Below are 22,985 nucleotides of genomic sequence, written 5' to 3' on the forward strand. Positions count from 1 at the left end.
TCTCTGCCCCTCCTCCACTCATGCTCTCTGTCTCAAAAATAAATAAAGATTAAAAAATATACATATATATAACCATTATTGGCTTATGTTGGAGACATGCCTTATGCAATACAGCCACCAGGAATTCAGGAAAATAAAGGACCAGATTATGGAGAACCCAGCCAAATACCCGGTACTGATTTGTTATAAGGTAAAAAGACATTTGTGTGGATTATGATTTTTCTGTTTATTCATTTATGCTTGGCTTTGGGCTTTCACGAAGTTTAGTTTGTTTTACGTTCTATTAATTTGTTGCTCTTAACAAATCTTAGTTTTATAACAAATAGAATTGTACCACAGTTTTCTTGTGAATGTAAAAAAGCAGCCAGTTTGTGATTCCTAATATGTTCATACTTGCTACATAAGGGAAATTTAGGATTATTTGTAATAGCAGAATAATAGAAAAAACTTAAATGTCTGCCATAGGAGACTAATTGAATAACCTATAACACCAAAAAGAATGAGCAAGATATCTGTGAGCCGATATGGAATGATTTACTTTCTGTCTTTACAGTGTATCAGCTGCAGCAGGAAGCCCCTCATCCTCGAAGAATTACCTGTACTAATGAGGTGGGTGTGATGGAGCTGTTAAAAGAAAATGTCTCTCAAGTGATGAATCATTATATTCTATTCTTGAAACCAATATTACACTTTATGTTAACTAACTAGAATTGAGATTAAAATCTGAAAAAACCAGTGGCATGGTTATTTGTGGGATTAGCCAGTCATGTTAGTTAGCTTCCTAAATTTGTACTTAAATGCATTTTTCTTAACATTCTTCTCAGTTGAAATAACTGTCTCTTTTTAATGGACTATTTGGAATGCAGTATAAAATGTGATAATATAGTTGTAAGTGTTGTTAGTATTCTTGGTTAAATCACACATTCTTCAATAAAGTTTGAAGGCATTATTGAAGTAACTTTTCCATTAAAAGAAAGATTTATATTGTGGTTTTGAAAATGAGCAGAAGACATGACGGTACGTATGACCGTATATGAAAAAATGTTCAACTTCATGAACAATAGGAGAAATGCAAATTAAAATACACAGACCATTTTCACCTTTTTAGATCGGCAAAAGTTCAAAAGAATAGACTATGCTTAGTTGGTAAGTCTGTGAAGAAATACACACTCTCTTACATTGCTGATGGGAATGTGAAGTGCTATAATTTTGAGAGTTTTGTAATATCCAACGAAACTATACCCACATTCACCTACATGTCCGAGTTCTAGTGATTTACCCTGATGAAGTACCTGTACAAATATGGGATTCTATATGCCCGAAGTTTTTTATTAGAGGATTATTTGTAATAGCAGGATATTAGGGGAAAAAAACTAAATGTCCATAAGAGACTGAACTGTGATACTGAAAAGAATAAGGAAGATTTCTATAAGCTGATATAGAATGATTTCCAGATAGAAAGTGTATATACAGGCATATGTTGGAGATACCGTATGTTCGGTTAGACCCACTGCAGTAAAGCAAGTACTGCAATAAAGAGAGTCAAATGAATTTTTTTGTTTTTAGTACATATGAAAGTTATGTTTACACTATACTATCATCTGTTAAGCATGCAATAGCATTATGTCTAAAAACACAATGTACAGTTTAATTTAAAAATACTTTCTTGCTAAAAATGCTGTCATCTAAACTTTCAGTGAGTTTTAATCTTTTTGCTGGTGGAGGTTCATGCCTTCATACCGATGGCTGCAGTTGATCAGGGTTGTGCTTGGTGAAGGGTGGGGTGGCTGTGGTTAAGATAAGACAACATGAAATTTGCCACATTGATGGACTCTTCCTGATATTTTGACCTCCTCTCATGAGTCATGAGTATTCTTCACGACATGTAGAATGGTGAATCCTTTCCTGAAGGTATTCAGCTTACTTTGCCCAGATCTATAGAGGAATCACTATCTATGGCAGCTATAGCCTTATGAAATGTATTTCTTAAGTAATAAGACTTGAAAATCAAAATTACTCCTTGATCCATGGGCTACAGAATGGATGTTGTGTTAGCAGGCATGGAAACACCATCATTCTTATTGTACCTCTCCATCAGAGCTCTTGGGTGACCAAGTACGTGATCACTGAGCAGTCATATTTTGAAAGGAATCTTTTTTTCTGGGCAGTAGGTCTCAACAGTGGGTTTAAACTAATCAGTGAACCAAGTTGTAAGCAGATGTGCTGTCGTCCAAACTTTATTGTTCCATTTTTGGAGCACAGGCAGAGTAGATTGAGCATAATTCTTAAGTGCCTTATGATTTTCAGAATGGCAAGTGAGTGTAAGCTTCAACTTAAAGTCACCAGCTGCATTAGGCCCCTACCAAGAGTCAGCTTGTGTTTTGAAGCTTTGAAACCAGGCATTGACTTCTCTCTCAAAGTCCGAGATGACATCTTCTTATCTAAGGCTGTTTCATCTTCACTGAGAATCTGTTGTTTAGTGTAGCCACCTTCATTCATGATCTTAGCTCAATCTTCTGGAAAACTTGCTACAGCTTCCACATCAACACTCGTGGCTTCACCTGGTACTTTTATGTTACAGAGACAGCATCTTTCCTTAAACCTTATGAACCCAACTCTGCTAGCTTCCAGCTTTTCTTCTGCAGCTTCCTTACCTCTCTCAGCTGTCAAATAATTGAAGAAAGTTAGGGCTTTGCTCTGAATTAGGCTTTGGCTTAAGGGAATGTGGTAGCTTGTTTGATCTTCTATCCAGACCAGAACTTTCTCCATTATAAGCAATAAGTTTGTTTAGCTTTCTTATCATTCATGTGTTCACTGGAGTAGCTCTTTTAATTTTCCTTCAAGAACTTTTCTTTTGCATTCACAGCTTGGCTAACTGGCATAAGATGCCTAGCTTTTGGCCTGTCTCAGCTTTTGACATGTCTTTCTCAGTAAGCTGAATCATTTCTAGCTTTTGATTTAAAGTAAGAGATGTGCGACTCTTTCCCTTGAACATTTAGAGGTCACTGTAGGGTTATTCATTGGCTTAATTTCAGTCCTGTTGTGTCTCAGGGAAGAGGCCCGAGGAGTAGGAGAGAGATGCGGGAATGCCCGGTTGGTGGAGAAGTCAGAGCGCGCACAACATGTATCGATGAGGTTTGCTGTCTTCTGTGGGTGCCGTTTTGGTGCCCCCAAACAATGATAATACTAACATCAGAGATCCTTGATTACAGATCACCATGAAAAAAAAGTTGGAAATATTGTGAGGGTGGCCAAATTGTGACACAGAGACACAAAGTGAGCACATGCTGTTGGAAAAATGGCATGAACAGCCTTGTTGGATGCAGGGTTCCCACAAACCTTCAACCTGTGAAATCCACAGTATCTGTGAAGTGCAGTAAAGTGAAAGACAATAAGATGTGTGCTTGTGTAGTAATTATGGTCCCTTTGTAGTAATAAAGAAGGGGAAATAGGGGAAAAGTTAAGCTTATTTTTGCAAAAGAGAAACACAGGAAGGATTAACCCAGAGATCAGTGAAATAGTTATCTGTGAGGAGTGGGGCAGGAGTGAGGGGGCAGAGTGGGGGGCGGGGATAAGGGTGGAAGGGAGGCCTCTCTGATAATGTTTTTATATACTTGTGACTTTTGAACTATGGAAATGTTTCACATATTCAAACAACAAAACTAAGTAAAAAATGATTTAAAAAGCAAACCCTAAAATTGAATACAAATAGAAACAAATGAACCTAACGAATTCATTAACACCCTTACCCCAAAATTAATTTAAGCAGCTTATAAAACATTCTGACCATACAAACTTGGAGGGAAATATTTTAAGAATCATAACCTACAAAGGGATCTTTATACTTAGCAATTGGTTGTTGTTAGGAGCACTTTGTGTGGTAATTCTGAAATTATTTTGTGTGTAATACAGGACAGAGCGAATGAGTAATTGTATTAAATTTTGGAGAACCAGTGTTCTTAGGAGATATAAATAGGGAGCTTTGAATTTGAATTGGAGGTATAAATGTGAATTCACAGGTTTTTAAAAATATATTTTCTATCTCAGTCCATGGAAAGGGCTTAAAAGCAATGATACCCTCATAAGAGTGAGCATACTCAATGCCCAAATTTGGTTTCCAAATTCTGTTTCCTACAGAAAGGAGCCAATGTTCCTTACAAGAATTCCCGATTCCAGAACATGGGGTGTGAGTTCTTAGAACATTTTACATCGGAAAGCAAGAAGAACTCAGACAGACGGGGACGTGTCAAAAGATCCTAGGAGCCCACTTGAAGGGTTATCACTGATAACACAGAAAAAATGCTCTGTTGATCCATAATGATGCTTACTAAAAAATCCTACCCCAATACAAAGAAAAAAAACCAAACAAATAGGGGAGAGGGACAGAATGTAAAGTCCTTTACAGCAGAAGGGTAGCTAAATATGTAGAAGGAGTGATGATGATTGTGCTGATAATTGAGCCAAGCAAGGATTATTACTGGACATTAAAACCATGGAGTAAAAGATTGTAGGTGAACAGAATGTTGACATGGTTTTAAGGTGTCACCCTACCAATTATTTATGCACTGCAAAGAGAAAGACATATTTTCTTGGTGGAGAGATCTGGGACTCACACCCTATCAACACAATCAAATTTAGCATGACCTGCAGTGGGACAGACTGACCTGTGACTCTTGAAGTGATGTAATGAGGCATACACAATACCATCTAGATAGTATTTCTGCCAAAAATGTTTAACTTAAATCTGTTTATGAAGTATGAATCAGATCCAAAATGTGTACATTCTGTAAGACATCTGTCCTGCAAATGTCCTCTTCATAAAAGAAAGAACAGTGGTGGGAACATTCTAAAATGAAGGAGACTAAAGAGATATGCCAACTGTATGTGTACCTTGAGAGTGTCGTAGAGGCAGATCTCTCTCTCTCTCTTTCTCCTTATCTCTTAAAAGCTACACATTTTAGGTATAATTAGAGAAATTTGAATATGAACTATATATTAGGTAATATGGAATCATAATAACTCTCTTAGATGATATACTATTAAGAAGAATTGTTTAAAAAATGTGAAGTGGATTTTGTTATTGTGAAAACTGGTTAAAAAACATGGAACAGCTCAAATATATATAGTCATAAAGAGAATTTATCAAATCAGTCAGGGATTTCATGAGATTATCTTTAAAAATCTTTTTTTAAGTGTTTATTTTTTGAGAGACAGACAGACAGAAAGAAAGAAAGTGGGGGAGGGGCAGAGGGAAAGGGAGACAGAATCAGAAGCAGGTTCCAGGCTTTGAGCTATCAGCACAGAGCCGGATGTGGGGCTTGACCTCAGAGACTGCGAGATCATGACCTGAGCTGAAGTCAGATGCTCAACCAACTGAGCCATCCAGGCGCCCCTCATGAGATTATCTTTTAAATGTCCTGCTACAATTTAAGTATTTGTAGGCATCCAGCCTGCACGTATGTATGTATGGGGTGAGTGTGTAGTACTTGATGATTGCATTTTATTGTTACTGTGCCATGATCAAGGAAGATGAAATAATTTTATGTGTAGCGAACATTTTTGAAAAATTTACTAAATGTTATTTAGTAAAATGTTTTGTTTTGTTATACTCTGGCCAGACACAACTTTTTAAACTTTTAACAGAAAGTAATATATTGGCAGCAGTTCTATGAAAAGTCTGGAAGTATTATTAACATAATTATATTTATTGAGAAATATCTGTACTTTGCCTTTCTCAGAAGAATTTGAAGCCACATAAATGAAGACATAATAAAAGGAATACAGAAAGAAAAGTTGAGGAAAGTTAAAAGAAATTCATATATGTATACTTGATTGCAGTGCTGATTGAGGGTCAATAAAATTGTGTGAAAAGGGAATCAACAGTAATAAAGTATGCAACTGTTAAGGATCAGAAAGGCTAATAAGATCCAGTTTTTACCTGAACTAAATTCTTTTTAAAAAAGTTATGTAGCTTATTAAATGAAATGCATTTACTGATGTTATTTGCATTGATCAGGCACAGATTTACAGCAAAAGTAGGTTTATGATCGTTTCTAATGGCAGCTGGCATAACATTAAGGAGCAACTAACTATACTGAAACTAATTATTAAAGGGCTAAACTGTTGTGGTCCAAGTATATAGCCTTCTGATGATCCACTTTGATACAAAGAGATGACATAGAATACTGGGAGATGGGATGGCTCTTAGAATCTCTGAAAATAATTTCTCTTGATTAGTTTTGTGATGTAGTTGACAAAATACTGCCATCTCCTGAAAAACAAGAGAGTCCTATTCTAGACTGTTGGATAAAGGAAGACATATAAGCACCGGAAAACAAGGGACACAAGTGAGATTTTCTTATTTAAATTTTCCTTGTTTTTTTAAAGATGAATTTCTTTTCTTTATTTATTTTGAGAGAGATAGAGATAGAGAGAGCAGGGGAGGGGCAGAGAGAGAGGGAGAAGTAGAATCCCAGTCTACTTCAGTCTAACAGTGCAGAGCCTGACATGGGGCTTGAACTCACAAACCGTGATATCATGATCTGAGCTGAAATCAAGAGTCAGATGCTTAACCAACCAAACCACACAGGCGCCCCTAAATTTTCTTATTTAAATTGTTTTCATTCTGCTTAGTTTTCTTTCACAAGAAGTTGGGAATCATGTGCTAAGGGCAGATTGGTGGCCAAGGAATGCTGTTCTGTGGGCAAAAGGCTTTACTGTGGACTGGCTCTCCTACCACGCTGTGACCACCCTTACACATGGTTCAAACCTGGTAACCTGTTAGCTAGTCAGCTTTGACTGCTGCATAAAGAGTAGCAATGCATGCATAAAATACGTATAGTTAATTTACAAATTAGTAGCGATAACAACTTGTTTCTGTATTTGACCAATTTCTATAATACTCAACAACAGCTTTCTGTTTTCACCAGGTGATAACTAAAGGACAATTAATAAATAGTGGGAAATGGCCTCATTTTAAAGAAATGACATTCCCACTCAATATTGCTCTAATGCTAAATTTATAAATATAGATATCAAGAGTATGTCACTAATGCTAATAAAACTACCTTGAGCAATATTCAGCCTTCTCATTAAAAACCTGTAAAACAATCAAATAACTTAGATATCTATTCGAAAGGAAAGTAAAGGCATTAATCAGTGAGATGGAGGTAACATAAAAATACTTCTTAGATAAAGAAAGTTTTAGTCTTTGTCTTGATTAAATGATAAATACTTGGTTTGGGAGAATTAAAGATCTTTGGGAGTGATGAGCACTAAAGATAAAAATGTACTGAGTTGATGTTCAACCTCAAATATTTAACTGAGGAATTGGATTTGGAACATTAAGCACTAAGTGGCCACTGTGTTTTAATGGGGAAAAGGCAACAGGATTTAATTATCACTGAAATGTGGAGAGAAAAAGAGAAAAGCTAATGCAGTAGATAAACTGATGGTTCTTTTAAATAAAGATTATTAAATTGTATGGTCACTAGTTACAATTATAAAAATGGTCCAGTGACACTGTCTTTAAGGAAATTTCTACAGTCATAAGACAGGGGGATCTGACCCTGTTCATGGGTACATGAACGTTTCCATTCCTCTTTCTTCTAACCATAGCATTGTATCGCAGCTTATAAATTCAGAGGCTGGGGAGTTATGCACACCCAAAGGGAGTATGTGTTTAGTTACCAGCCATGTTTCGTGACCTCCTCTCGTGGTCTGAGCCCTTACTTCTGGTGGTGAATGCCATGTTCTGCTCTTTCTCAGCCGAATTGCTATTAGCATTCACCAAATCAAGACCCGTAACACTTTATTTTAAAACCTGAGTTCTTCAACTGTTCAAACAAGTCATAAATTATTGAAGGCAGAACTCTAAAACACAATATACCCAATAGTTTGACAGAAGATAAAATTGTAATGCTTTTTTTCTAATTTCAGATCATTGCAATTGCCATTATGATTATTAAAATATAGAACATTAAAAAAATATTTATTTTTGAGAGAGAGAGAGAGAGAGAGAGGGCCTGAGCAGGGAAGGGGCTGAGAGAGAAGGAGAGAGAGAGGACCTGAAGTAGGTGTTGAAGTTAGACACTTAATTGAGCCACCCATACACCCTGATTTTGTTATTTTATGTCAAGCACCTGGTTGAATTCAAGTAAGTGTGTGTGTGTGTGTGTGTGTGTGTAGAGAGAGAGACAGAGAGACAGAGAGAGATAACAGCTATAAATTATATAGATATACAATAGATATCAACTTTCATATCTTTAGTTCATTTGTATTAATATGTAAATCAAACTAGTTTGGCATTTAAGCATTCTTTAACACAAAGCCTTAAAATGGATACTTTTTATTTTTTCTGGCAGCTGAAGAGTAGGAATGTAGTTATGCTCAAAACCAAATCTCTGCTCTTTGTGACACCTTTGGGAGCTAGTGTTACAGGGAGCCAGATAGCATTTTTGAGGAAGTTTCTTATTATAACAACCAGTTGTGTTTTCTAAGGTAATGGGTAAAGCAGACTGAGGCTGGAGAGAATGCACCAAACTCAAGTTCATTGCTATTAGTGTAATGAGGAATATAGAAAAAGTTACACGTTTCACGTTGTCTTCTAATTCTAGTCACAGTACCGGTTAGATGTAGATATGATATACATTTTGCCAGCACATGTTTTTTTTTTTTTTACAAATAGTTTATTGTCAAATTAGTTTCTACATAACACTCAGTGCTCATCCCCAAAGTGCCCTCCTCCATGCCCATCCCCCCCTCCCCCCCACATCCATCAGTCCTCAGTTTTTGTCAGCATTCAAGAGTCTCTCATGGTTTGCCTCTCTCCCTTTCCCCCACCATTTCCCCCCTTCTTCTCCCGCTTGTTCCTCCGTCAAGTTCCTCCTAATCCTCCTATACGTGCAAACATATGATATTTGTCCTTCTCTGCCTGACTTATTTCGCTCAGCATAACACCCTCAAGGTCCATCCATGTTGCTACACATGGCCAGATTTCATTGTTTCTCATTGCCATGTAGTATTCCATGGTATAGATAAACCACATCTTCTTGATCCATTCATCTGTTGATGGACACTTAGGCTCTTTCCATGTTTTAGCTATTGTGGAGAGTGCTGCTATGAACATTGGGGTACATGTGCTCCTATGCCTCAGCATTTCTGTATCCCTTGGGTAAATTCCTAGCAGTGCTATTGCTGGGTCATAAGGGAGTTCTATTGTTAGTTTCCTGAGGAACCTCCACACTGTTTTCCAGAGGGGCTGTACCAGTTTACATTCCCACCAACAGTGTAGGAGGGTGCCCGTTTCTCCACATCCTCGCCAGCATCTAGAGTTCTCTGATTTGCTCATTTTAGCCACTCTGACTGGCGTGAGGTGGTATCTCAGTGTGGTTTTGATTTGTATTTCCCTGATGAGGAGGGATGCTGAGCATCGTTTCATGTGTCTGTTGGCCATCTGGATGTCCTCTTTGGAGAAGTGTCTGTTCATGTCTTCTGCCCATTTCTTCACTGGGTTGTTTGTTTTTCGGGCGTGGAGTTTGGTGAGTTCCTTATAGATTCTGGATATTAACCCTTTATCTGATATGTCATTTGCAACTATCTTTTCCCATTCCGTTGGTTGCCTATTAATTTTCTGGGTTGTTTCCTTGGCTGTGCAGAAGCTTTTAATCTTGATGAGGTCCCAACAGTTTATTTTTGCTCTCGATTCCCTTGCTTTTGGGGATGTGTCAAGTAAGAAGTTGCTGCGGTGGAGGTCAAGGAGGTTGTTTCCTGCTTTCTCCTCTAGGGTGTTGATAGTTTCCTGTCTCACGTTCAGGTCCTTTATCCATTTTGAGTTGATTTTTGTGCATGGTGTGAGAAAATGATCTAGTTTCATTCTTCTGCATGTTGCTGTCCAGTTCTCCCAACACCATCTGTTAAAAAGTGCCAGCACATGTTTTTAAAAGTCTTTCTTAAAATCTGGTTATAGAAGTACAAAATAGACTGTAATCAGTTCTTTACTTACTGTCTCACCCTGGTAGATTATATTCAGCACCTGGCTATGATGACTTCTGTGTAATAAAGGCTCATAAATCTTTGTTGGATGAATGAATATTGTTGTATACTTTGTTTTGCAACATAATGCTCTTATATGGTTTGCAAAAAATATGTGTATTAATGTCTGTAGCTCTTAGGCTCGAGTTCTTTTTGAGGCATGTGTGTGTTTATTCATTGAATCGGTATTCTCTGAGGGGCTTCTATCTGCTAAGTCTTCAAGATTTAAGTCAAATAAAGCAAGTCCCGTCTCCTCAAGGAGCTTCCTGTCTAGGTAGAGGATGGAGCAAGGAGTGAACTTTACAGCAGATTTGTTGGCAGTTGCCTAGTTATGTTTGTATCTGGTTCCTGTGGGCAAGCACAGAGTACTGGTGGGAGCGTGGCAGGTGCAACCGCAGAGCCACGCAAGCATCGCTAATAGAAACTTCCGTGTTCTAAGCATAGCTATTTGGAGTTTATCCTGATAGCTATGGAAAGTGAAAGTGTGTTAATGTGATCAGATTTGGGCACAGCAAGCACATTCTATCTGCAGTGTGGAAGATAGACTGGAAAGGAGGATGGACATTTTAGAGACAGAAAGACTGGTTTTGGGGGGATTGCGGTAATCCTGGTGAAAAGCGATGAAGGCATGATACGACACTGTTCCTGAAAATAACCAAGAGGGGCAGGAATGGGAATAGGTAAAGCAGTAGAATTCACAGGACTTTGGTGAGTAGATAGTCATCGAGCTGAATGAGAGAGAGAAGTCTAGGTAGATGTCGGCAAACCAGTCAGCTTCCCTCTCGTGATCTTCTCTGTTATACTTGCTTGGCAAAACCACAGCCCTTTTTAAAATCTACTTCTGTCTACTCCACATGAACTTCCAAGAAACTGAAAGAGAAAAACAAAGTGCTGAATAGGCTTCACAATAAATTTATGAACGTCAGGTTCATACTTCCTGCTCACTGGTAATCATACCGTGATTTCCCCTCAAACCTTCAATACCTTATTCCTCCCCTAATTCTCAGCTCATAATTTTGTATCCTACTTTATTCCTGATTGAAGCAATCAGAGGAGAACTTCCGCAGACTTTCGGTGCTACATCTACTCACCCGTCAGCATTTGGGCCCACGTATTCTGCATTCTTGCCTGTTATCCTAAATCACGGTTGGCTCTCCACCCGCTCCCATTTCCTCTCATCTACTTGAGGACCTAATCCTAGCAATCTCCCCTCTCTTTCACCATCAACAGTTTTTTGCTTTGTACATCAGCCTACAGACATCCTATTATGTCTCCCGTCTTAGAGAATTGTCTTGACCCTACTTTTCCCATCTGCCCTTCCCAATTTCTTTGTTCCCCTTTGTAGAAAACACTTGAAGCTGTATCTATAATTGCTCTTCCAATCCTGCTCTTCCTATTTTGTCTTAAACCCACTTCAGACAGGCTATTACCCACTAGCGCTCCAGTAGCACTGCATAGGCAAGGTCACCCGTGAGCTCCAGTTTGCTCAATCTAATGCCAGTCAGCAGCAAGTGGCACAGATGACGACTCTCACCTTGACAACTCTCACTTCATTTCCAGGACTTTACAGTCTTTTGTTTTTTTCTCCTGCCTTCACAGTCACCTTTGCTGGTTTGTCTTCTTCCTGGCCTTGATGTTCAGGTGTTCTAGGGCTCCATCCTTGACCTTCATTGCTTCTCATCTTTTATTCCCTGGTGATGTTGCCAATTTCAGGTTTTAATAAAACTTACAATTCCCAGTCCAGTCCTCTTTTCCCAAATTCCAGGCCATGTAATCAATTGCTTATTCAATATCCTCCCCTGAGGTCATCTCAAATATAACACGTAAAACAGAACTGACCTTCACCCTCCTCCGCAGATCTGCTTTACCAAACAGAGCTTTCCACATGTTGCTTAATGGCAGTTCCTTCCCGTTGTTTAGATCAAAAACCATGCATTATCCTTGAGTTTTTTTCTTTTTCTTTTTTTCTTCTCACCAACCCATGATTAGTTCATCAGGAAACCATACTGGGTCTATTTTTAGAATGTGTTGCACAATATGTCAAGAATCCTACCACTTACTTCCATGGCTACAGTTTGGATATGAACTGTGGGAACTGCTAGATACACACCAAAATCCATTCTTCCTTTCTTTAGAAACCTAGTTGGACTAAATTTCTCCATCTTTATGTGGTTATGTCCGTATGACCGTTCTCTCTTGTGGAATAGAGGTGCACTTGAATGCCAGACCCACTAAACCTTCTGATCTAAGTTCCTCCATGTTATGCTCCTTTCTGCTTAGATTTAGATAAAAACAGGGGATCTCAAAAAGGTAGTTGAAAAGCTAAAAGATGGAAGCCGTCTAGATGTTGGACAGTAGTCTTCCTGACCTGCATACTAATCCAGGGATAATATACAAGCAAGAAATAAACTTCTGTTGTGTCTAGTTGGTATATATTTAAGTCACTTTTATTATACCCCAACATTCAGTAATCTCTCAGTTGTGTAACTGAAATAGTTCTTAACCGATCTTTCCCCACATAGTCTGTTCTCATCACCGATGTTTCCTTTTAGAACTTTAGTCAGATCTCATCACTCTTCTACTCAGAACTGTGCAGTGGTTCCGCATTGCACCCACAGTAAAAGCCAAGTCCTAACAAGGGCTTCTGAAGCCCTATGTAATCTCCCCATGCACTTTATTTTTTTGTGCTTGTCTACTACTGTTTCCCTGTCCCTTCTTCTCTCTCCCTGTCTTGCTTCGATCAGACCACCCTTCTTGTTTTTCACATACTCTAGCTGTGCTCCTCCCTCCAAGCCCTTGCACCAACTCCCCTTTCTGGAATGTTCTTGTCTCTAATATCTCTCTTCATCGTCTTCAAGTCTTCTCAAGTCTTCCCTTTTTAGCAAGGTCCATCCTGGCCACTATATTTATAATTAGACTTTATCACCCCCCAGCATTTACAATTCGTGCTTGTTTTACATTGTTTTCATAACACTTTTCATTTTGTAACATACTAGATAGTTTACTTATTTATTATGTTTATTGTTTATTGCCATCTCCTTTTCCTTGAAAATAGGCTCCGTGAGGGTAGGATCCTGGTCTGTGTCGTTCATCAGTATGTCCCAGGTGCCTTGAACAGGGTTTGACACATAAGTAGGTGCTTAATGAAGACCTTTGGTTATGTGAATGAACTGGAGGTATAAAGCATTTGTTTTATGTTGCCTCTGTTTTAGAGGACATGTTTTGGTAGGTGGGAGCACAAGAGTTTGTTTCAAAAGTGGGAAGAAAGCACCTGAATTGAAATTGTAGCTTCACAACTGATGCAAATGCTGCTATATGCTGACAGCCTATAGCTGAACTTTGGATTCTAAAAATAGAGGTTATCATGCTCATAGATCTCTGGGGTGTTGGGTGTTGTGACCATCTGTTATTTAACACTCAAAGTATGTGGCTGGAAAGTATTTTTTTAAATTTTTTTTATGAATGCTGAGTAGTCTTATTGAATTAGTAAAGCCAACTGTTTATTTTAAAATCAGCCTATCACTCAAAAGCCTGTTTTCACCTTATTTTACTTTTGAAAGGGCCCCTTTTTTGGGTCATCTTTTGCTCTTGTTTAAAATTCAGTGTTCAGAAGCAATTGGGTAGTAAGATATGCTTTGATGTCAAGATCCATGATGCTTTAATGTAGAAGTATATTTATAAAATTGGAGATCACAACTACAGTTCCAAAAAGAACTCCTTTACCAAGTTAACTGTTAAATAAACAGATTGGTGCTTTCTACCTCTTTATTCCCATAACCTACAAGTTGCTTGAATCTAAGGTGGGAAAGTAGTAAACAAAGAATCTTGTGTTTTTAAATTATGTTATCCTTTTTTAGTTCTAGACTAATAAAAATAATAACTAATATTGGGAAGCTGAATAACTGGTATTTAGCAAGTCACTAAGTAGTAATTACAGAGCTTAAAAAAACACTGTAAATACATATTCTTCATTGAATTGGTGAAATCTGGCAGGAAATAGAGAGAGAACCTACTTGGCATGCTGAAGGTTAATGGTTTGCTTGGCTATGTCTAAAGTACAGTGAGACACAAGCTGCGTTCTTAGCCCTTCTCACTTGTATCTAAATATCACCAAGAATGCTACAGAACTGAGGAGGAAGCCAGGTACCTAGAAGTTTATCTTACTGTTAATGGAGGATAAAAAATGAAACAGTCTTTATAAATTCTAAAACATCTCTGATCTCTTTTTTCTCCCTTCTTCCCTATAAGTCATTTCCAGCCATGTAGTTATTTGATGTGTACTTAACTCTTCTGCTATGCTGGCACTGTTTTTTTGTTTGTTTTTAAGTTGTTGTAAGTTTAAATTATTTTGGCTTGTTGAAGCTTAACTATTACCCATGTTGATATTTTCGGTGGTGTAAAGTGCAGTAAAAAAAAAAAAAAAAAAAAAACCAAAAAAAAACCCCTAGTAATTTAGAAAATGTAGTGAAAACATTTGTGCTTCAGTGGAAAACTATGCATTGTTTACATGTAGGACATCTTTCTGGGTTATCCAGTTCCAGTTACTTATTTGTTTGTTTGTTTGTTTAGAATTGAGAGAGAGAGAGACAGACAGAGACAAAGTGGGGAGGGAGACACAGAATCCGAAAGCAGGCTGTAGACTCTGAGCTATCAGCTCAGAGCCTGATGCAGGGCTTGAACCCACGAACCGTGAGATTATGACCTGAGCCAAAGCTGGATGCTTAACTGACTGAGCCACGCAGGTGCCCCTCCATTTCCAGTCTTTGACTGTCCTGGGGCAGTTGTAAAATTCCTCCTCTCCTTTCCTTCTCCCTCTCCTCCTCCCTGACAGGAGGGAACTAAATAGGAAACTAAACAGGAAACTAAAATAGATCCAAAGTTAGAGTTGAGTATTGAGTTGACTTACTAATTCAGAATCTACCATTGTAGGAACCAAATACCAAATATGTACTTTTCTCCCTTTTCCCCTCTTTAATGTCTCTAAACAACTGAGCCACTTTGAAAAACAATGCAAAACAAAATCTTGACACTTGTAAACATTTGTACTTTGTGTGTAGCCTTTATATATATATATATATATAGTCTAGACTGCTGTCTGAAAAAAAATAGTAAATATTTGACCAGGGTTCTATTATTTCTTACAATTTCACATGTGTATACCCTAACTTTTATAAGCATCATAGACTTCCAGACTAGGTTTCAAGTACCTGCCCCCAAGTACTATTTTTACAGTGGAAACAAGTAAGAAAGAATGATTTTCTGTGACTTCTGACCAGGTCACCACCACTGTTAGAAAAGAGCAGCATTAAACATTCTGGAAATTTTCTGCTTCACTGTTCTCGTGACATTGCCTTCAGAAGTACATGTTCTTTAAATTTGAATTTAAATTAGAAAAATTTGTGGGTGGGGGAACAACTGTTCTGATTTATAGCCATGGGAAGAAGATGCCTTAGTGAAAAAATAATAATTTGAAAGGTCAGTCTGTAACATTGTAGGGGAGGAGGGGGTGAATTAACATTTATAATACTTTTAGTGTTTATTTCTACAGTTTTCAGATTTCCTTTGGAGAACAAGAAACATTAAACAAGCATTTCTTGTTTTTGTGGAAAATAAGATAAGAAATAAGACTTCTTTAAATTGAAAGAGTGTGATTGGTGAATTTGATTAAAATGTTTTATGTATGAAGAAAATAGTTCACGGTGGCTGGGTGGTTCAGTCAGTTGAGCATCTGAATCTTGATTTCAGCTCAGGTCATGATCCCAGGGTCATGGGATCAAGTCCTCCATTGCACTCCACACTGTGTGTGGAGCCCGCTTAAGATTCTCTTTCTTTTTTTCTCTTTCTCTCTCTCTCAAATTATTAAAAAAAAAAAAAAAAAGAAAAGAAAATAGTATATAACACTGTATGTTAAAAAATAATCATTAAAAAATCATTCATTAGTTACAAAACTACAGTAAGTGTTAATTTAACAAATTCTATTGATATTTAAAATATTATAAAATGGCATCTACTATTTATGGAATTCTTACACTTTGCGTCATATTCAGTAATGATAGATTAAGACTTTCTCCCTCTGGCGGTATAACATATGTTTCTGCAACCAAACTACAAAGCATTTTATGAACATCTTTTATTTTTAGTTGGAATCCTTTTTGTTCCCTTTGTTTCCCATTTTTCCTACCCATGATACGGTATCATGAAAAAGATGTTAACTACTAAACATAGAAAATGAGAGAAAGCAAAGCATAAGGTTCAACATAAGTACTAATTTAAAATCAGGTCTTACTTAGTCATATTGATATCAGACAGTTTTAGTCCATAAAAAAATCCTTCCACTACTATTATGAACCTTATTTTTTAAATTACTTTTTAAAAACTTAGAAGTGTGTGCTTATACAAATGTTTGTATAAGCATTAATATATTTTTATTATTACATATAACATTTAAATTCCTAGTTTGATGTACTTGAAAGTAAATTAGTTGGAATCATTAATTATCATTACTTATATTATTAACTTTTTTATTTGATTATGTATCAGAGTAATGCTATCTCATGAGTTTGAAAAGACTTCCGGCTCACCACTTAAGTAACAGACATCTTAAATATCAGCAAAAATCTAAATGCTTTTGTAGGGAATGAAAAACTCTTTTGTCCTCTTCAGTGTCTGGGGGTTACACATGAAACTGACAAAAGAGAGATTAACGGTAGAAAAGTTCTGGGGTGGCTGCGGGGCTCAGTTAGTTGAGGGTCCAGCTCTTGATTTTGGCTCAGGTCAGAATCTCAGAGTGCGTGGGATGAAGCCCCCTCTCTGTGCTCTGTGCTGACAGTACAGTGCCTGCTTGGGATGTTTTCTTTCCTTCCCTCTCCCTCTCTCTCTCCATCTCTCTCTGCCCCTTCCCTGCTCACTCTCTCTCAAAAACAAAAACAGGGCAAAAGGGCTGTTTCATATGCACACAGGGGAGGAGGGGCTCACAGCAGATAATTGAAACCTCAAAGAGGCTTATCTACCCCTTTAATAAAGGATAATAAAGTGCTGTAGAGACCAGACAGGAAAAGTGATTTGGGCTTTAGAGCCTGTTAGGGTGAGTTGTGGGAAGGTGACTGGGAAATGTTTAATAAATAAGGGTTGTTTGGTAAGATTTATTATGCAGACTCAAGTCATCTCAGATGGTAAGAGTTGTTCCTGGAGTCATTGTGTTCTTCTCTCCCTGTTGTAAAGGTATCCCTCCCTTTACAAAGGGAAATTTATGCCCTGCTTTGAGTTGGAAAGGGGGTGGACTGATTGTTTCTAACATGTTTGCTGTTTCTTAATTGCCTTCAGTGCAAAATAATCCGTATGCTAAAGTGGCATATTCTGAACCCTTCACTAGATATGGGAAAAAGAATTCATTTAAAATTGTTTTAGTTGATATTTCCATTATAGAAATGCAGAAGAGGTGCATTTAGTTTGTCAGTTTTATTTTGGGCTTGTTGCATATTTTAACAGTACCTTATTAATCATCTTAAGAAAATTACCTGATTTCCTTTAATTCAAATAATTTTTGAGTAAAGCAAAAAAAGTTATTCCTCAATGAAAAACCTAATCACTTGTGTTACAAAGATGACTACTTAGGCAATCAGTGGAAGCTTTTTGTGTATTTAATGCAGGACATAATCACTGTTTTTTCTTGGGTTGTAACACCATTGGATTGCTACACCGTTTATAGTCACCGGTCCCTCAGCCACACCACTTCTTTGTACTTGTCCAGAATTTTCATCAATGAGTAGAGTGTATTCAAGAACTTTCCTTTCTTTTTACTTCATTCCCATAGGCCTGATAAAGTGTTTTAATCTTCAGCCACCTGCAAAGATCTTATGATTTGAGGGACCCCACTGAGGGAACATATCCTAATGTGTCTGAGACTCTAATATTAAGTTACACAAAAGTTAATCTCAGTTGCTATTTTTTATAGGTGATATCGGCTATATCAGCAATGCATGAATGCATTCTTTATTTAAAAATCACATTACAGATGGCTCAGTCAGTTGAGCATCTGACTCTTAATTTTGGCTCAGGTCTTGATCTCAGGGTCATGGGATTGAACCCCATGTTGGGCTCCATGCTGAGCATGGAGCTTGTATTAAGATTCTCTCTCTCTCTCTCGTTCTCTCCCTCTTCCCCACTTGCGCTCACTCTCTCTCTCAAATAAAAAAATTTTTTAAACATGTAAAAAAGAAATAAAAATAAAAATTATATTACAGGTAATTCTAAAGCCTCTCTTTTGCCTTTCTGATGGGCCTATAAGTTCATTTCCTACCCAACCTTTCTGGAAGGAAACCATTTGAATTTGGTATATATTTTTCCAGATCTCTCTCTATGAATATATATTAAAGTATTCCATGTACATGTGCTTTTCCTAAATGGTGTCATACTGTATAATTTTTTCGTGACTTATGTTTGTATTCAGTGGTTTGTCTTGGTGACTTCTTCATGTTAGTCCCTGTGTAGTCCCTGCACATTCCTCTAAGCTGTGCATTTACCATAAATCAGCTTAGTTATTCCCCTATTGGTGTATATTGGTGTAAATATATTTATTTTCACTTTTAATTTTTTATTATTAAAAATTTTTTAATCTGTTTATAATTTTTTAATTTTTTCTTTTTGAGAGAGAGTGAGCATGAGTGACTGAAGGGCAGAGAGAGAGAGAGAGATGGAGAGAGAGTGAGTGAAGCAGGGCTCACCTGGGGCTTGTGCTCACCCAGAGTGGGGCTAGACCTCACCTGATGTGGGATTCCAACTCATGAACTGTGAGATCATGACCTGAACCGAAGTCAGTTGCATAACTGAGCCACCCAGGCTCACTACTTTTTACTTTTTTTAATTATTAAAGTATAATTGACACACAGTGTTATAGTAGTTTGTACGGTGTACAACGTATTGATTCAACAAATTTGTCGGTGCTCACAATAAGTGTAGTCGCCATCTGTCCCCATACAGCCTTATTGCAATAGTATTGACTACAGTCCCTGTTATCTCTGTGACTTATTTTATAACTGGAAGTTTGCATCTCTTTATCCCCTGTATCTATTTCACCCCTCCCCTCCCTTTTGTTCCCCTCTGACAACCATAAATTTGATCTCTGTAGTTAAGAGTGTGTTCACTTTGTTTTTTAGATTCTAAGTGAAATCATATGGTATTTGTCTTTCTCTGACTTATTTCACTTTGCATAATATCTCCATATTATTGCAAATGGCAAGATCCCATTCTTTTTTATGGCTGAGTAATATTCCGCAATATATAAGCATGTACATGCTTAATTTGCATATATATGCTTAATTTGCCACAAATACACAATGTTGAGTTAGGTTGTGGACATTTGCATTTTCACAAATATCTTTTTCTTTCTTCCCAAATAGGTTGAAAACAGACCAAAGTATTATGGAAGAGAGTAAGTATGGATTATGAGAAAACATTTTATAGATTGGAATGTGTAAGAGAGGCAGGTAAATGAATGCTTCTAGTAAAAATAAAAGCAAGATGAAGGAGGTATTCAAGTTTGCATGAGTTAAATTCATTTTTTGTTACAAATAGAATTATTCTTTCTTTAAAATTTTTTTTTAAAAAATTTATTTCTGAGAGAGAGAGAGAGAGAGAGAGACAGCATGAGCAAGGGAGGGTCAGAGAGAGAGGGAGACACAGAATCCGAAGCAGGCTCCAGGCTCTAAGCTGTCTGTCAGCATAGAGCTCGACGCGGGGCTCGAACCCATGAACCATGAGAACATGACCTGAGCCGAAGTCGGACGCTTAACTGACTGAGCCACCCAAGTGCCCCACAAATAGAATGATTCTAATTAGTGAAAATGGGGAAAATAAAGGTAAGCATAGAGAAGAAAATACCATGGAAAAATGTTAAACATGCTGTTCATATAGATAAGTAATAGTAGATATATATGAGGAAAATATATATGATTGTGTGTATGTATATTAAGCATATCGATATACGCGTATGTACATACAGTGGGTTGGGGTGGTTTTTTTGTATATTTACACTTTTTTTATTTTCTAAATATTCTACAAATGAACTTATGCAGAAATAACTAATGTTAATAATTTGAAATGTTACCTTCTGAGGCTCTGTTTTCCTAATGGTTTTACAAAAATGGGATATTATACATATAATTTTATAGTCTGATTTTCCACTTAATATTAATAATGAGCATTTTTCTCTTTTATGAAAAATGCAATAATTTTTAAAATTCTATTAGTTTTTATTATTATAATAAAAAAGTATAGGCCTTTGGAAAGAGGAGTAAAAATCACCTATAATCCCATCATTCTTCAGATAACAAGGCTTAAGATCCTATCAGATAAATAGTGATGTATATAGCAAATATTTTAAATATCTTTCAAAATTCTGTTTAAGTTTTCAAGACTTTTGTGAATAGAACACAGATACATAAGTTGGGGGGAGCCGCTGCTGTTTTTTATAGCTATACCATAGTTTAGTCACTTTGCTGCCTCTGGCATTTAGTTTGCTTTTAAACTGTATTATTAAAAATAATACCATCAGAAACATCGTGCATAAAGCTTTTTTGGGGATTGAAATTTTGGTTCAGCTGACATGAACAGTTTTACAGTTCTTTAAATACCCATGTTGTCAAGTTCTTTTCCAAAATTTGTGTGCTTTGATGAGATTTTCTTTTAAATTAATTGAGTTTTAAAAAACAAATAAATATTGAATTTTACTAATTTGATTAATTAATGTCATTTAAATGTAAACCAGAAAGCCAGTGTGCTAATCTAATGGTATGTGTTACTAGCAGAGATAAATTCCATCTTCTAGCCTCCTGCAGTATCTGATGGACCCAGTTCTGAACGATTGAGGAATGCATGGAAATAAGAAATTCCCGGAGTCTGCTTTCAGACCTGGCTGCTCTGATTGTCATGATTTGAACATTTGTATCATGAACTGTTTTAGGACTTGAATTGAGAAAGACTGAACCAGTCTCCTGAGAAAGACTCCAGAAGCTTGGCACTTACCCCCCTGGTATAGTTCCTAAATTATTAAGGTGCCATTTCAGGGCCTTTTAAATGTATCATTCTAAAATCAAGTGACTTTTGTTTCTTTCATACCAGAAAAAACCGCAGTTTCACTTGAGCAGTTTCTCAATTCAGTTATCCTTGAATTACTGAAAGGCTGTAATATACATGTAAGTTCTCTGTAAATTGTAGGTCACCATACAAATATAAGGTGGTTTTTGATTTTTAGTATTAATTATCAGTCATCGCTGCCAGTTTCTTTCTTTGTCAATGTTTCCTGTCAGAATGCTATAGATGAATCCACTGCCTTTGTTTAAAGCATGTGTTATTTATGTTTTTTCTTCATGCTTTTTTCCCTGTTAATCAAAAATAGGGTTTTAGCAGCGAGTGAAAGCCAGTATTCCTGTTGTTTGCTTTTGGCTTGAGTATCCAGTGATGCAGATTATGCACATTATTGGGCAATCATGCCAATTAAGGGCAACCCAGGGTCCTGGAAGATTGCCAGCATAGACTGTGAGCCAAAATTCTGGAGCAGTGCCACGAGTGTGAAGGGAGGAAATGGGACACATTTTTGTCTATTTTCTAGTATGTCCATATGGTCAGCTGGCTACATAAGAAGGAAACTGTCCTCTTGAGAGAGGTGGTTTGATCTTCCCTTAGATAGATGTGAATTTTGATTTCACAATTGTTAAATGAATTGGAGAACTACTTTGGTGCGGTTCTCCATACCGCAGAGAAGCTGGCCAGGAGCCAGGCCCAGAGAAACAGAAGCAGAGTTAAACCCAACTGCTCCCCTTCGATTCTCTGGCAGTACTTTGTCTAGGTGGAGGGTTTTTGTTTTATCTTGCTTTATTGAGAAAGGTGGGAAGCATTCAGTTTCTGCATTGACTTTTCTCGTAGATTTCACGGCATGATCTCCCGAGAAGAAGCAGACCAGCTCTTGAGTGTAGCTGAGGGGAGTTACCTCATTCGCGAGAGCCAGCGTCAGCCAGGGACCTACACTTTGGCTTTAAGGTTGGTCGTGGACCTGTAATTATAACTGTGCTTCATTTAAAACCCTCTTAATAGAGGGCTTTCAATTTTAAAAGCATCCAGCATGTAATTGAATTGGTTCTTGTTTTCTTGGGACCTAATTACCATTTTAATAGCTTTGAGACCCTTAAAAAATTCCTCATGAATGGTAGCACTCAGTAATTAAGAACTGAAAAACTTTTAAAGCATTTTTATTGTAGCTGCTTTCTTCTGTTTCATCTTCCCCGTTCTCCCCCGTCTGTCCTGCTGTGTCAGCTCCCATCTATTTTTTGAATAAGGAAGGGAACTAAGAAAAGACCTTTGTAACTCATAAAATTAAAGCCAATATCATTTCTCTTAGGATGGCTTTTGGTTGAAGCTGCTTTTCTTGGGAGCTATTGGCTCTTTCCTGTCAACTAAACTTTGCCTAGTATTTTGGCTGTTCTTACCTTATAGTACAGTGCCCAGAAACTAATATTTCCATTAACTGTGCAATAAAAACAGAACAGTAACACAATAGCCTAGCATGCTTATCCACTGGGCTTACCTTATGTCAGGCCTTGACCCTCATTTAATCTTCTCAGCAACTCTATGTTCTGTTACTACTGCCACTTTACAGATGAGAGAACTGAGGGCCTAGTGATTGAATAACTTGGCCAAGATCATACGTTTAATTATTTGTATAGCTGATACTTGAACCCAGATACTCTGGCGTCAGAGTCTGTGCTCTTACTCTACAGTGCTGCCTCTCCAAAGGTTTGGAATACTTATCCATGGTCTTCGTTCATTCATTCATCTATTCTTTTGAAAAGACTTAAAAGCAGAAGCTTCCTAAGCAAAAGGTCAAAGACATGACAGTTTCTTTTGGTAGCTACAAGGAGAGAACAGAAAGATGATATTGTTGCTCTAATATGAATGTG

The 22,985-nt window shown here is 37.2% G+C and overlaps 1 protein-coding gene across 1 annotated transcript in view; it reads left to right on the plus strand.

Moving 5' to 3' along the window:
- LOC120243889 (N-chimaerin-like) overlaps window positions 1–22,068 on the plus strand; it is a gene marked incomplete at its 3' end in the record, with an annotated part of 75,921 nt that extends 53,853 nt beyond the window's left edge. The window contains exons 3-5 of the mRNA XM_039250124.1: window positions 554–609; window positions 19,431–19,462; window positions 21,955–22,068. Coding sequence (XP_039106055.1) covers window positions 554–609; window positions 19,431–19,462; window positions 21,955–22,068 — 202 coding nt within the window. The remainder of the gene's footprint in view (window positions 1–553; window positions 610–19,430; window positions 19,463–21,954) is intronic.
- Window positions 22,069–22,985: the final 917 nt, after the last annotated feature.

This window comes from Hyaena hyaena, unplaced genomic scaffold (assembly GCF_003009895.1).
Source record: "Hyaena hyaena isolate Hyena2069 unplaced genomic scaffold, ASM300989v1 scaffold_359, whole genome shotgun sequence".
Lineage (NCBI taxonomy): Eukaryota > Metazoa > Chordata > Mammalia > Carnivora > Hyaenidae > Hyaena > Hyaena hyaena.